At 31.2% G+C, this 16807-nt stretch overlaps 1 protein-coding gene across 14 annotated transcripts in view; it reads right to left on the reverse strand.

Moving 5' to 3' along the window:
• Positions 1–1823: 1823 nt before the first annotated feature.
• The window catches only part of LOC127720003 (rootletin-like), a 104307-nt gene continuing 89323 nt past the window's right edge, over positions 1824–16807 (reverse strand). For all 14 annotated transcript variants that reach the window (XM_052226397.1, XM_052226396.1, XM_052226395.1 and 11 more), the window contains 12 exons: positions 16499–16743; positions 15697–16129; positions 15168–15382; positions 14546–14666; positions 9739–10082; positions 7922–8062; positions 7100–7239; positions 6522–6651; positions 5898–6098; positions 5428–5597; positions 4951–5092; positions 1824–4191 (listed from right to left, as the gene is read on the reverse strand). In XM_052226397.1, the coding sequence (XP_052082357.1) occupies positions 3847–4191; positions 4951–5092; positions 5428–5597; positions 5898–6098; positions 6522–6651; positions 7100–7239; positions 7922–8062; positions 9739–10082; positions 14546–14666; positions 15168–15382; positions 15697–16129; positions 16499–16743 (2627 nt within the window). In that variant the 3' untranslated portion in view covers positions 1824–3846. The remainder of the gene's footprint in view (positions 4192–4950; positions 5093–5427; positions 5598–5897; positions 6099–6521; positions 6652–7099; positions 7240–7921; positions 8063–9738; positions 10083–14545; positions 14667–15167; positions 15383–15696; positions 16130–16498; positions 16744–16807) is intronic.

A 16807-nucleotide genomic window follows, 5' to 3' on the forward strand; every position in this document is an offset into this window, starting at 1 on the left:
ACACTTTGTAAAAGTTATTTGAAAACTTCTCGTCTCATCAGCTAGAAGCACAAAAACATAAATACAAAAGACACAAAGTACCAACTGTTAATTTTGGACAAAGGTATTGGAGGTTAATGTGGTTTATTTTATTGTAGTTTTGGGGATTCCTGTTATCTCTTTTAGCACATTATTAACTAATCATTGACTGTTTATTACAGTCTCATTGACAGGTACCCCATATCTCCTTTAATTCATAAATACATCCAATTTCTGTGTATAATGGATAATTTAAAAGCATCGTATTTTCTGATCTTGTGTACACAATAGCATGGAATACTCTTCCTATTATCAAGTCTATTCATATATTCATAAACTATTAACACATGGCTATATAATTTGTCTGCTTGCAGTAAAATTGAAACATGAAATCTGATCGATAGCAAATAAAGTGAATAAATATATCAGTTATTGAATGAGCCTTAAAGCAGCCCTATGTCATCAAAAGCCTATATCGTTGAAAATTCTTTAAACTTTTTTTCCATGTAAAATATGCAAATACTTAAAAAGTTGATGATCCAAAACAAAGAGAAGAATTTCTGTAATGCTTTACAATCTCCACTGTAATGAAATGAAATGTTCAAATGTTGTTGCAGCTGTATACTATATATTATTAACCATTCATAAGTTATTTTAGTTAAACTGACTTAATCACTAGCCCCTAAAATTAAAACAGAGCAATAAATTTAAAGGATCATAAACAACATGTTTTAGATAAATAATCTTATTGGAAACTGCAATCTGGTCAGAGGTTGCCTTTAAATATTTCTTACATTTTATCCATTAAGAACTTTGGTGTTGATGGCAGGTCTTTAACAGTCTCTGTTATATTTTTTTATCAGTTTTCTTGAATCAAGGTAATTAAGAGCTTGTCATATTTTACAGACATTTGTCTATTGATGATCATGTGTTGACCTCAAGATGTCTTTTGGATTTATTACTTTTCTTGGTTATTGTCTCATTGATATACACCCTAAATATTTCCGTATTCTTATGTGTATGAAATGTAATCAAGTTATCATAAGTAACTTCTGTTTAACTGATCCTATCACAATCTTTAGCAGCTGTTGATTCTGTAAAGGTCACACTGTGGAAATGCAGACTTCTTATGCAGTACATATGTCTACCCTATGACTTTCATAACTTTAATTTAAGGACCTTATAAACTTCATACTGAAATAAATGGGGAATGTGTCCATCGGACACAGATGATGCCCCTGCTTGCATATAACGTTATAAAGGGACATAACTCAAAAACTGTAAAAGTGACGCTTCCCAAATTTGTACTTGATCTGAGTTTTGTGATAATAAGCATTGTTTATCAGTTTCATAACATTTCGTAGGGGCAAACTTAAGTTAGAGAACGGAAACAAAAAATTCAGCAATTTTTCCATTTCTAAAGGGGCATATCTCTAGAACAGTAAACGTGACGCAACCAAAATTCAAACTTGATCTGTGTTTTGTGATAATTAGCATTGTGTATAAGTTTCATAACATTTGGTTGAGGCAAACTAAGTTATAGAATGGAAACGAAAATTTCAGCAATTTTTCCATTTGTAAAGGGGCATAACTCTAGAACAGCAAAAGTGACGCCACCAAAATTCAAACTTGATCTGTGTTTTGTGGTAATAAGTATTGTAAATAAGTTTCATAACATTTGGTTGAGGCAAACTAAAGTTTGAGAACGGAAACCAATTTTGGGACGTACGGTTGTACAGACGGACAAGGGTAAAACTTTATGCCCCCTCAAATACGGCAGGGGGAATAAAAAAGAAAAGACTGAATTGCATGCACACTTTTTATTTCTGATCACTTCTTTGTGAGAAACAAGCTCAGTAATGAGTCAACACTTGTGAGGAAAAGCTCAGTAATGAGACACATCGTGAAGATTATATTGTAAAACTAGAGATTTTATATAAATATATCTAGTAGCAAAAAAACGTCAAACAATGTTGTAAATAACGAATCTTTTGACTAAATTAAAACAAAAACTTAAAAATGGACGGATAACAGTTTTCATCACAGATCTTCAATGCCTGATGGATCATTCTATTATGTATTAGGGAAGGCATGACTCGACTATTATATGCTGAAAATTGAGGTCAACTGATTATAATTGATATAAAATAAGTGCCAAATATTGCTGATATTAAAATATTTAAATCATTAGCACTTAGAAGTAATGTTTCACTGTATCTTCCCTAAACATAAAATAGAATGACCAAAAATGTAAAAATAGAATGAAATTAAAAATTAACACAAATGATAACTAAAAGGCATCAACAAAACAATAATAGATTATCTCCCTTAGAAAGCAAAACCGTAACTAAAGTGTCTCTAATTTATCCACTCGTTGCTGGGGCTATGACAGCTAAATTAAATTCTAGCAATTTTTAAAACAACAATATTCTATTAGAATAATAATCATAAATCATCGAGAAGCAACTTGGATGAATACACTTTCAGTAACATCAGAATGTTTTCCATAAAAATCACATCTGGTCAGGATTTTTAACTCTGTCTGAATCTATCGTATGCAATTTTGGAAATTCAAAAGATCCATCCACACTGACCCTGTACGGAAAACAATTTTTTTTCTCAATTTATCAAAACCTTTCTTTAAAAACGTTTGGTGCTCCGTTAAATGGCTTCTCAACAAATTTCTGACCTTATTCAAATATCTATAAATACACTTATTCAATCTAATCAAACAAATAATACAATAATTTATTCAAACTATGGTGCATACTTTTTAACATTTATCACAGATATTTTGATAAAAAATGTTTATAAATAGAAATGATGCAATTATCCTACTTTCCTCCCAATCATAAATTGTTCTTGACACCAGTAACTCAGATAGTATGATTTTCACAGTAGATGTAAAGAAAATAGCATTCATTCATTTCGCTAACTTTGAAAACATTTACAAGTTCTTGCATCAGCAGTATAAATGAATTCATACTTGGTAAAAATATATAATTTTGTGTTTTACTTTTATTCAACATAACACATAAAAAAGGCAAGTGACATTTCTTTTTACTGTTTCTTGGAACAATCAGTCATTAGATGCCTTTGGGCCACTGGATGTGTGCTGAGTGTTGAATTTTTTCTCTGTCTATAAATATAAATCTATGATTGAGGTGATCACTGGTAATACTGATTACATCATAAAATCTGGCAAAATGATTGGCTAGAACCATGACAGCTGACAACTGTCGTGTGTTCCAACATCCTCAAGCTGCCATGACAACACAACCCTCAACAAAAACAAAATCTAAATTCTAAAAAAAATGTGACATTATAAATATATTAATATTTGTTTAAAATGTGTAATGAACTACTCACAACCTAGGATACAGAAAAATTAATTTGATTTCATGCAATAAATGGCTTTAAAACTTGTGCTGCCATTGTAAAAATATCCCTTGACTCAAGAGAAAGAAAACCATGCTCAAACTTAAAGCAGAAACTTTATATTAATAAGAGCTCAAAACATTTCAGTGTAATTCTAATCAGTTATGTATTTCATTAACCTTTTCCAAATCTTTTCTTTTTCATAAAAAATATACTGGACGAAAGTTTTAAATAAAAGATTTCTATTATTTTTTTTAAATGTTGTCAGTACTTAAAACTTTAAAAATCATAAAAAAAAATAGCTTCTGTCTCTTGAATCAAGGTTTTAATGCTGGTAGACTTCATAAATATGCACTTGGAATGTCTAAAATAAACAGGAATGACCTTCACAAACACACAAAATTGCTATAAATAATTGTCACATGATCTCTCATACAAAGGCTTGGCAGTTTATTTCAACAGTTTTTTACGCAGTGCTATGGGACTCTGGGTTCGACGCATTGCAGGTGTTGATGTCAACCTATCAGAATATTTCATTGGTGAACGATTTGGACTTGTTCTTCGTCTTGGTTGTGGTATTCTGTAACTACCACGCAATTCCAAGGAGTCATCTAGTTTCCTGGTTTCTGTCTCCATGATGAGTGGATCAAGAGACTGGTCCCTTGTGACATTTGATAATGAAGAGTCCAGTATGGAACGGATATCCCGGATTTCATCACCTGTACGGGCACTACGTGAAATATAAAGCTGACGTTTCTTCATTTCTGTTGACAGTTGGTCTTTCAATGTGGCAATCTAAAATTAACATGAATATTTTTAAAATACCGCTGGATTGACAACAACACTTTAGTGAACTGCAAGTTTTATTGTGTCGACTAGTTTCGCTTATTAGATCGGCGTCTTCAGGACAAATTATATAGAAATTACAATCCCTGAAGTATAAAAAAATGGTATCTAAATTTTAACGTCATAATGTGTTTACTCCATTGTCTTTGTTGTTCCTGGTTACCAATGTATGAATGAAATGAAAAAATTACAAATGTATGTACATGTAGGTAGTAAATTAAAAAATATGTGTAACATGAATGTAAGTACAATGTCAGTGTACAGTTTGTATAATGTTTCTTCCTAATTTGGACAACACTTTTAGGGCACACCCCTACCACTTCGACTGGCTTCCCTTTGAAGCATTTTTAGTATAATAAAAATACCTACAACAATGAAATGTTTAAAACAGTAAAGGACAATCTTAATATATAGGCCAGGTGACAGATTAACTGATTGGTTCAACAACAAAAGAACGAAAACCTTTTTCTGAACATGAATATTAAATGTCACATTACTTCAAAGCAAAATAAATACTTATTTATTTTCTTGAGGTCAAAACCATCTTATAGACTTTCTTAAATTGTAATGCCTTTTATGGTTCTCAACAGTACAATGTTATTTTTACATTCATTTACAGTACTTTTATCCTAGGTTCTGATATAAATGAAATAGGGATCAAGTATTTTTCCCATTGACCCTTTTCCATTAATAAAAACAAGTACATACTGTTTCTTCAAGACCCTTGATTTTAGTTCTATTTGATCTCTCTCTTGTTTCTAGCATTCTTTCAGCTTGCATCTGAGCTGTTCGGAGTCTCTCTGTCTCCATCTCTGTTTCAGCTCTATGTCTTGTGGTAACATCTATCAATCTAAAATTGAAAAATTATTTCAATGTATTTATCATCACATATATTTTGGAAAAAATGCCATATAATTCTGGAATTACAAATACATGTAAAGGAAACATATAATGAATGTTCTGCTATTTTTTTGAAATGGAAAAAGTTACAGATTTATTTTTCAATGCAATACTTCTTAAATGAAAAATTTCCTTCTATAGCATAAAAAGCAACATTTCACTCCTTACAGATTATTCATTTTTAATATAGGTGCCTTTGCATATACGTAAATAAATTAACTGTTTAAAAATAACGTTGCTGAGAATCCGCTAACTGAACCATAACTTATTAGATGAAATCCTTACCTCTGAGCATGTTGTTGCTCAGCCTCTGCTAACTGTGCCTGGAGCTGTTGTACTTGTTTATTCAGATCACAGTTATCTTCGTCAAGGCGAGCCAATGATCTATCTAAGGAGCCCTTTTCCATCAAAGAAGTGTTAGCTATCTCTTCTGTCTTTAGTTTTTCACGTTCAACCTAAAAACATTTCAAATTTTAAAAATTGAAAATGCTGCAAGAGATAGAAAACATTTAACCAAAATTAAATGCTCACTAATATGAAATAAAAAAAATTCAACAGAGCAATTATAAAACGTTAATCAATACTATACAGACAAAACAATGGCAAAAACTGTTAAACAGTCAGTCATAAAGGTTCATACCTAGGTTTATTAGCAGAGATCCCCAAGATATTACCTAATTCATAAACCATTGGTTCAAGTAAATCAAATGTTTTCTTGAGAGCAGATTTATCCGTCTCTTTGCTATATTACTGACCTTATCTAAAGTTTTCCTGAGAGCAGATTTATCTTTCTCCAGCCTGATATATGTTCTTTCCATCTCTGTTTTCTGTGTCTCCACTGTGGACAGATTACGAGACAGATTTGAGATATGGTCCTGCATGTTCTGTTTATCCTGGGTTAGTTTCTGTACAATCTGGTTCAGTTCTTGTTCTGTTTCCGTCCTCTTTACCAGCACCTTAGGATAGAAATAAGTCATATGTATTAGTGATAAAGTTCAAAAGGAAGATACTTTAAGATAATGTGACTGGGGTATTAAAAATATACTTTTATGATATTCTACTAGAAGGAGATAACTCCTTGCTAATGTAGGAAATATTCTTAACAATTCATTTCTCTAAAGAGATAAATTCTTTTTTTTTCAAGTTAAATACTTTGTTTTTATCTTTAGATGTCCAATCTGATTTAAAATTGCTGAAACCAGCATTGTGAAACTAAAGAATTATATTTCTATATTTCCTAATATTGATTTCAAAGGAATGATCATTACTATCAGAGGAAATGTTAAATAATTTTAGTCAATAATAATAAATATTACAAATTCTGTTCACTTTGGCTCAATTTTATCAAGTAAAATCTACACCACTTTTTTAAAACTTACACCATGAGACTGACGGAGTTGACCTTCAACCTCTGCCCTTCTGACTTCATTTTCAGAACAGTCATTCTGCAATGTCTGTACACGTTCCAGAAGGTCATAATTTTGTTTCTTGGCATCATTCAAAGCTTGTCTGAAATAGTTGGCAAGATAATTTTGATTAAATTATTTTACATATTTATTTACATTCATAAAAATAAAGTACTTTATGAGAAATTTACTTTAGTCATCTTTTATTACATAAAGTACTTAATTTACATCTGAGAATATGAAGCTGTTGTACAGGATCTTTTCAGATTTTACAGCATCAGGAGAATACTTCTATGACACTGGACTTAAAATAACCAAAACATTAATCGACCATAACCATGGTGTGGATCAGTTTTTCAGCCAACACAAGACCATGAGTTATCTATAATTACAATTACTTTATTCTAAAACTTCACTGACATTAAGCTTTGATCTTCTATTTTTCAGGTGTCAACAGCATTTCTTACTCTTGTGCTGGATAATTAAGAGCAACTGACATTAAAACTTCTAATTAAAAAAAGAATTGTTTTACATGTTTATTACAAACATACCTGGTTGAATCTAGTCTTTCTTGTAGTACCCTGCGGTCATGTTCACTGCTGGTGAGTGCCCGCTGTAACTGTTGAATACGCTCCTGTAACTCATTAAGGGCAGCATTGTTGTCTGATAAGGACATGTTCAACGACTGTACCTGTTTACAATTATACAATAGATTAGCAAATTTGATGCAAAAATGTACTTTTATTTGCTAGACTTTTCATTTACCCTGGAATACTTGTTTATGATGTTATCTTATGTTAACATTATTTCTTTTTACCAAAAAAGAAAATATTTTCATTGATTCAAATTTTAAAACTTTGTTTTATCAGGGGGGATAATTCAAATAATTTAATTTATAAAGGAATGTACGGCAAATTTACTTATTTTTTATGCAGCAAGAAAACAAATACAGTGACCCCATATTTTATTTTTATTTTCTGAAAGCATATTAATTAGAGCCACTCGTCCTGACCATGCATGAACTATTTGCCATTGGATGTTAAGCATCCAACAATCAATCAATCATAAGAGCAATCTTCTCATATTTCATTTTCAAATTTTACCATTTAGTTTTCTATCTTTTCACACATTAACAGTGCTCTTTCCATGTATAATCCCTACAAAACTGACAATTTTCCATAACCTGTAGTTTGAAAAAAGATCCCATTCATTATTCTATTTTTGAAAAATTGCACAATGTAAAATACATTTTGGCAAAGTATTGAAACATATATATATATAGTTTTAAATTCAGACACCACATCTGCCTTAACAGTGAAATAGTCAATAAATCTGTAGACCATTTTCTGAATTTACAAGGAAGTAATATATACCTTGTCTTTCTGTTGAATACCATCCTCTTCAGTTTTAGCCAAGGTGAGAGACAGTCTGTCTACAGTTAACTGTAAGGACTGGGCTTTGCTATCAAGGTTTTGTATCTGTTTGTTCAGATTTTCTACTCTGTCTGTCAGGACCTGTAAAGAGAACAAAATACTTCAGATGTCTGAAATACATACAAAAGTAAAGAGTTGGCATATGCATTTTACATATTAAAAACTCACATTACATAAAATATATAAAGTTGTATAAACATTCTGCTGTCTAGTCACAAAAATAGGTAATCACAATGCTATAAATAGCACTGGTCAGTGTTACCTATTCCAGTTTTTCCCGAGGGTTATTAAAAGTCATTTGATTACTGAAGAGACATTTCTGGATTTGACCTGGGTGCTGCTTTATCTTTTAAGGAAAACTTTTTATAAAATAATTTTACAAAGACATATTTGGTTTTTTAACTAAAAATTTATGTTCTATTTATAAGTTAATAGGGATAAAGTCTGTGTGGCTGTTGAGATATCTATTAAACAATAAATTAGAAAGTATTAACTGGGAAAAGCTTTCATTTTCCATTGCTAATATTTTGGACAATTTAAGGATATTTTGCCAAAATGAATCATAACATCTAATTTTTTAAATGTATAAATAAGACTCTGATTCCTGTGTCAATCCTACCTTTATAACTTCCACGGGAGGAATTCTAGCATCATTTTCTACAATTACCATCTTGAACTTATCTGATTTCACATGCCTCAGTATTATATCTAATCCAGAATCCTCCTTACTAAAATCTTTCTTTTCATACATTGCTTATTCTAAGGTATTTGATGTTAAAATGTTCTCAAGAACTATGATTAGTTAATAAAACCAGATGTCAGAAAAACCGTAACAGGTCTTGAAGGGTATAATAATTTTCTACTTTTTTACAATCTTGAATTTTGATGAAACCAAGTTTGTAAACATGTCACGATAAGAGGTTTACTTTCATTATTAGTTACTCAATTGCAGACATATATATGAAGGCCTTTTTGTTTTATTTTTTAATCCAGCTCCTATTCTGTTCCTCAAGTTAAGATTCTGTAGCCAACAGAAATTGACTTATTATTAAATATTCATGTGATCTTGTTTCTTACGTTCAATCTGTGAAAACATTGTTACCTTTACAAAATCAATGTTTGGATAATCAATTAATTAATATTATGCATTTACAATGGAAGTCAATACTTTTTACAGAGCTTGTTCTTTTGTCAAATATTTAGTGCTTTTATCAAGATCTCACATTTTAGGAGAAAAGGCAGAGTTAAAAAACAAGTAAAACAAGAATGTGTCCATAGTACATGGATGCCCCACTCCCACTATTATTTCTATGTTCAGTGGACCGTGAAATTGGGGTCAAAACTCTAATTTGGCATTAAAATTAGAAAGATCATATCATAGGGAACATGTGTACTTCAAGTTTCAAGTTGAATGGACTTCAACTTCATCAAAAACTACCTTGACCAAAAACTTTAACCCGACACGGGACAGACGGATGAACGGATGGATGAATGTTTGAATGAATGAACTATTGTAGGCGGGGCATAATAAGCCTAAAAGTTTATGCTTAACCTGTTTTTTTATATTGTGGTGAACATACAGTTGAATTTTGATTCAGTTACTGCATTCATCAAATGGCATTTGGCATCTGAGTTCTCACTTTTTATATGTACATATATTCTTTCATATTCCATCAATAAAATTATTCCCTATGTAATAGTTACTGGGAATAAATTCAAATCTATCATTACTGAAATAAAACAATAGAAAAACAAACCAGATTTTCTGTTTCTTTATCATTCATCAATAGTTTGAACCTCTGTAAGTCACCCTCCAGAGATCTACGAGCCAGTTCTAGTTTAGTACATCTGTTCTCAGCATCTTCAAGACCCTGTCTCAAGTTACGTTTATCATCATCCAGTCTGCCCTCGTTAGCCTTCATCTTACTAATCTTCTCCAGCTGCTGGCGTTTCTCTGTCTCTGCAGAGGTCAGGCTGCGCTCCAAAGCATTCATTTTGTCTTGCATAATCTTGCGTTCCCTTTCATTGCGGCGAATTGTCTCCTCTTGGAGCATCAAGGCGGTCTGGGCACTTGCAAGACGTCCATCAATTCCACGTTTGTCTGTAATATTATTAATAATGAACATATAAATCAATTGTTTTAAGTTGTTATGCATTGTGCTCTAATTATAAGCATCAAGATAAGAAGTACAAAGGCCCTATTACCCCTGGTTGAAAGGTATTTTTACCTCATAAATGAATAAAAATTGTAACCTAATTATCTTCCTTACCCAAGGTTTATTCACATTATAGATGAATTCAAATAAAAAGTGTAAAGCACTGGTATTCAGTTCATCTTTAACATTGTAGATCATTGCATAAACCATGGTTTCTTTTCAAGCAATAATAACTGGATGCTAATATAATTTGAGCATTGTTATTCTATTTCAGTATCTTTCAAATCTTTCAACATACGTTTTTTTTTCAGAATGAAACATCTAAAGTTACTGTTAATTTAATCATAATATACATTTATCCAATAATACATAGAGTTCCATTCAATATTTAAAATACACAATTAAATTTTTATTGACAAGCATTGTCAAAGAACTTGAATACCATAATCATATACACAGCATCAAACTATACTGAAATTGATAATAAAATCAATAGAGCTAATAAAGTACAGGTATGTTACCTGTACAGGAACATTTTTGTACATGATACTGAGATCTTCAATAACCTTTAACATCCATATATAAGTCAGACTTTTAAATATGATGTTTAAAGCCAAACTTTGTCCCATATTATATATGTATATGTAGCCTAGAATTGTATTTCACTTTCAAATCATCTGATCTATACTGTTAGAGAATTTAAATGGAAACAACACATGTTGTTCTTATTTGGCCTTATGCTGTAATAACTCTCTATTAGCTCCTACTTATCCCTGTCCATTACACTGTAGGATAATTAAATTCTGTATCATGTCCATACAGGGTGTACAGACATAAAACTCAATTCAATTTTCTAACTGTTCTCAATTACCCCAGTCAATACATGACTATATTGTTTGTTATTGTGTGGTTTATGTATACAAATTATAGATTAAAAAATATTTGAAAAACTGCTTATTTCAGCTGAATTACATTTGTTTTGATAAAGGATTTAAAATTGATCTTATAATAAACACTAACAAACATTGTGAACTCATAAAATAGACATTAACTTTTGGGTTTTTTTTTTTATTTTGCCTCTGAAGAGCATAGATGTAAATAAACACTAACAAACATTGTGAACTCATAAAATAGACACGAAAATTTGGGTGTTTTTTTGTTTTGTCTCTCTGAAGAGCATAGATGTAAATTATTGAAGGACTTTTTGGTCTTTTAGAAGAGCAAGAGTGCTGTTTTTACAATGCATACTTAAACATACTTAATTTTAGTAACTGATGGCATGAATTACATGGTACATATGTCCAGAGCTTAACTGTTCAATCAGTTCCCAGCTATCCTTTTTTTATTACTGTATTGTTTTTAAAGAGGTTAAATTATATAAAAGAATATAACTAGCAAACATATGTCCTGTTAGCATTTTTTTTTATTAAAACATCTTTGAAATAAAAAGAAATCTAGGTTTGTTAAATCAGAAATCTTAAATCATACATTAATATTGTGAAGTATTTGATGAAATTTAATTTGAACAGTAAAACAAAAGAATTATGTCAATGAATTTATAAAGTAAACAAAAACTTGGAAGTTTTTCAACATTGACATCTAAACTTAATTTCCATTGGTTGTTAAAGTTTCACCTTCATATGAACCCTTATCACACAATTTAATTGGGAAATACTATAACACACGTACCATTCTTGTAAGGAAGTGAGCTGGGGTTATCTGGTCCCAGAGCATGTGACATCAATTGACTTGGTAGAAGATATATCTTGTAAGCCATTATATCTCAATGATTAAAATCCCAAACACAATTAAACAGAACTATCTATTAAATCCAAACATTTAATTCTTCAGGTGGATGAATACAATTGTAAATATTTTAGTGAGAAAGTACCAAAATTCACAAAATAGTATGAATGTATTTAAAGCACACAACTTTTATTTCACAGTTTACTACACATTTTTTACATTGACATTTCAAATATTGTGGTTGGTGTAATTTAAAGTTATGTTAGTGTTACAAATTTGGATATTGATTACCGACCACTGAGGACAGGTGAAGACTTGTCACCTTACTGGAGGGAATACACAACTACCTTAATCTTATAATAATACAACAAAAAGATCAAACCGCCTATTGTTATCTTAACAAGATAAACAGACCAACACTTTATTGTTCTAATCGCCTTTGCCAAAAAGAGCACATGCCAGCTAATTATAAAATTTGTCAAATTGCCGAATTATACAAATTGGTTGACTCAGCGACTTTCATCAGAAAAAATAGTAATTTTAAGTCAGTCAGGAATTACAAATATGTTTGACATAATAACTTTAAAACAGAGCCTTTTAATGAATACAAAAACTGAAAAGTAAATTGGTAAAACTAGTGTTCTAGAGAACTGAACTTGAAAGAAACTGTTACAATAAATTGCTACATGGGTGAATATTTTAAATGACCTTTTTACTACCACCTTGGCCAATAGAATAAAATTTTCAAATATATGACAGGTACAAATTTAATAATTAAACATGTGTAACAAACATGAATTTATATTTTCTTTAAAAATTAATATTTATTGTTATAAAACTTATTCTATAATAGCATTGAAAAGGATATACATTATAACTGTGAACAATCGAGTATTAAAAATTCATCTAGTTTTTCGTCCATTCAATTTGTTTTTATCTAGTTTATACATGTTATATTGATATATAAGGTGACTCCAGGAATTAAAATGTTTTCAATTAACATTCTTTGAAAGGTTCATGTGATGATTCCGGAATTTCATTACCTTGTTTCTTGTTCTAATTCATAGCACGATTTACTACCATAACCTTATCTATAGAATCATATCACACAAAGTATTACTGTAAATTTGTAAACATATACCAATGGCACCTAAAATATAATTTTTTGTAGACACAAAGTTTAATGCAACTTGTATAACAGTAATACAAGGCCAATGTCCAAAAATGACCAGTAGTTCATTATATAAATAGTATTGATAAAATAAAATAATACACAAACAATTAAATATAAATCCGATTAAAATAAATCCAGTTATGATTTTATTCACATAAGGCTCAACTTTCTTATTGGTATTTCCCACCAAGATTTAAACATAAATAATGCATTATTTAATCTTATTTAACGACCAAATTCTACTTTTAAGAACCTTTGTGCGTGACTTCCGATGCACCTGGGGCTGCATATGAAGAAATTATACACTAAGAAACCTTATATGTTTTTGACACCCATTAAAAATGCACCCACGATATTGCTTATGTTTCATCATGCTCATATTTACAAACAGGGGTCTGTTTACAAATAAAAGCCTACTTTGTTGATGTTTGAGGTTTGAATGGTAGCCTTTAATATCTTATCAGAGTAGAAGATCTATGTTTTATGTTATGATCAATGAACAGACAAACTATCATGCATTTATCATATACTCAAACAAATGAACCTTGTAATCAAATAGATCAACTGTGACAGACCACCCTACTCAATGGACCCAAAACTTCCATAACCTTTCCATTCTCAATTTCATTTAGCTCCTTCAAATGTTTTTTTAACGACCCTTTGTATAAAATAAATAATGTTACTTTGCTATCATTTGAAAAACCTAATTCAATTATGCTTCCCTTAGATAAAAGTTCTACCTGTTCACCTTTTCAACAAGAAACTTACTCAGGGAACAAGTTTAGATCAAGTAAAACACACATCACCACAGAGAAACTGGCTTTCTAGAGTGGCATAGGTCTTTTTAGGGAATATCCAAGGTGTAAGCATTTAATCAAACATTACTTCTTCTACAATAATTGTTGATTCCTAATATCACATTAAGAATCAACAATTGCTTTTTAAAATTAAAATATGATAAATTTTTTGGTATGTTTTCCTCTTTTAACCATTTAAGATCTTTAAAAAAATATGATGGAATTTCAATTTCAATAGCTATTGAGAAAGGTGTGAAAATGCATTCACTTCAAAGATCTTCATTTTATTAAATGACATTTTAACTCTCTCAGTATTTGCTTTTCACAAGTCTTTCAGCAGAAATTTATCAAAAGTGGTCATTTAAAACCTATTAAAATCCACTTAAAAAGCAATCAATTCACACCAGGGGAATACTTAAGAATGTTTAATTTTGCTGAAAAAACATTTGAAAAGTCATAACTTTTGACTGGAATTAACTCCCTTTGGTTAGCTTATCTTGGCACAAACTGAGACAAGGCTTGTCTAGGAATGAGATAAGTTTAGCACTTAATAAGCAAATGCATGTCTTGGCATGAGACCAGTTTAGAACTAAACAAACCAATGCATGTCTATAGAAGAACCATTTGGAACTTTTAAAATAGAAAATGACAACGTATATTTAACAATGACCTGTAAATAATATTAACTTACCTTCCTCTACATCACCAAGAGATTTCTGTAATTGTTCCAATCGTCTCTCTACTCTGCCCTTCTCATCTTCTAATTCCTGAAGTTGTATTCCCATACTCTTTGTGTTGGCAAGAGCATCATCCTACAAGAGAGACAATTCAATATGTAATTTCATTCTTGCAGTTTTTGCATTCATTAATATGAAAACTACAGTATATACTGAATAGTTGCCTGCTTGTAAATAATCTTCATAATTTTAATGAATGTGGATTCATTCATTTTTCGTGGCTACAAATTTTTTCGTGGCTTGAGGGAAATCATATTTTCATGGATATTTAATTTCGTGATTTTGCCAAAGTTTGCATATGATCCTATAGAAAATATGCATCTCGATTTAAATTAGTGCTTTACCTTTACCTACAAAAAACATGAAAATTGATATTCCACATAGAATAATGAATCCACAGTATACCTTATAAAAGAAAACATAATAAAAAGAAAACTATAGTAATTTTTCTTAAACTAAACAAACTTCCATGGTAACACATTATTACCTGATCACTATAGTGAACATTTTTTTCTCTCACAAAAATTTGTTTATTACTTGTCATTGTTTTAAAATAAAAAATAACATCCAACGTACCCTTTCTCTCTCTGCATTAGCCAACTGTTGTACAAAGTCACGGAGAGCCATTCTGACAGCCTCTGGGTCAACATCAACTGCAGACATTTCGAATCTAGAAGGTGATACACCACGTGATGACACTCTAATTGGACTTCCTGCTCTATCAGGTGACCCAGTTCTTGGAATAGGACTACCTCGGCCTTCAGTAGTGGTGGCATATGTATTCTCAAATCCTATAAACCAAAATCAATTTAAATGAAGATACAACACCCATATAACCATTAGTACTGTATTTACAAGCTACCTATTTCAATCTGCCTTTGATAAGTTAGCACAAGTAAACTGTAAAAGTGATGCTTTGATAACATATAAATTTAGGCATAATCTTCCAAGTTTCAATCTTGCAATCAAGGGAATAGGCAACCTTGTTAAAATGACATAAAAAGTACATTTATTTTCCAGTTCATTTTCTTCACATTTCTATTTTAATAAGGAATAAACATCAAACAGAAGTAATATTGATATAAATATTTCATATCAAGTTTACCTTTAGCTGGAGAATTTGGCCTGGACCGCCTTGGGCTTGTAGAACGAGACCTAACTGGACTACGGGCTCTTGGCATTTCTTGTCTGAATCCAATGGTCCTTCTCAAACTTGACACAATGCTACTAAGTTTGAATTCAATGTCACGTTTAGCACCCTCCAGTCTTGCAAGGGTTGCCTCAAGGGCATTAACTCTTCCTTCGGCTCCACTCAACCTCAATTTCAATTCTTCATTTTCAGCATTTGTATTTTCAAGTTGAATTTCTAAGTTACGTCTCTGGTCTTCCATTTTCCTTTCGATTCTGCGGCTGTCTTCAAGTGCCATCTGGTAATCTTTCTCTTTCATCCTGCTCTCCTCAATAACTTCACCCATCTTACGCTGAGTGTTAGCAAGTTCCTTTCTGAGGGCTTCACGACTGGCTTCTGTCTCAACCACCTAAAAAAAAAAATTCACATTTTTTAATAATTGTAGTTGAAGAAGCAGTGTTTTTATTGGCTAGTAATTTCTTGTAATAAAGCAGATTCAAAAGATCTAATTGATTTAAAGATTCCTGTGTTTCACAGAAACTCTATCTTGTGAATAATTTTCATAACCTATAGCCCATTAATGGATATAGTACACAAAACTACAAAGGAAACACAACTGCTATGACTAATAAAAAATTGATTAGGATGAGGATTACACTGTGCTGATCTGAAGCTTTGTGCCTTTCAGCTGTCCAAATTACATTGTATATTGTTCCAACTCTACAAATTTGAGTTGTTACAAACAACTGCTTTAAAATAAAACAAAAACCATGCATACCTTTTGTTTGAGATCAAATGAAGTTCTCCTGGACTCTTCCTCTTTTTCTTCATCCCTAGCCACCCTGGTCTGCAGGTCTCCCACCTCCTTTCCTAGCTTGTTCCTCTCTCCGTCTAATTGTTTCACTTGACGACGTAGTTCTTGCAACTCACGACGTGCCTCAAGACGAGCTTTCTCAACTTCACGTAGACTGGCTCTTAAGTCACCTGCCTCTTTCTGAACATTAGCCTTCTGTTCATCCAATACTGCATAGAAAAATATTTCCAAGTCACGAAATATTGTTAGCCTCCCTTTTCAAAACCTTTTTTC

The sequence above is a fragment of the Mytilus californianus genome, unplaced genomic scaffold, assembly GCF_021869535.1.
Source record: "Mytilus californianus isolate M0D057914Y unplaced genomic scaffold, xbMytCali1.0.p SCAF_11, whole genome shotgun sequence".
NCBI classification, from domain to species: domain Eukaryota; kingdom Metazoa; phylum Mollusca; class Bivalvia; order Mytilida; family Mytilidae; genus Mytilus; species Mytilus californianus.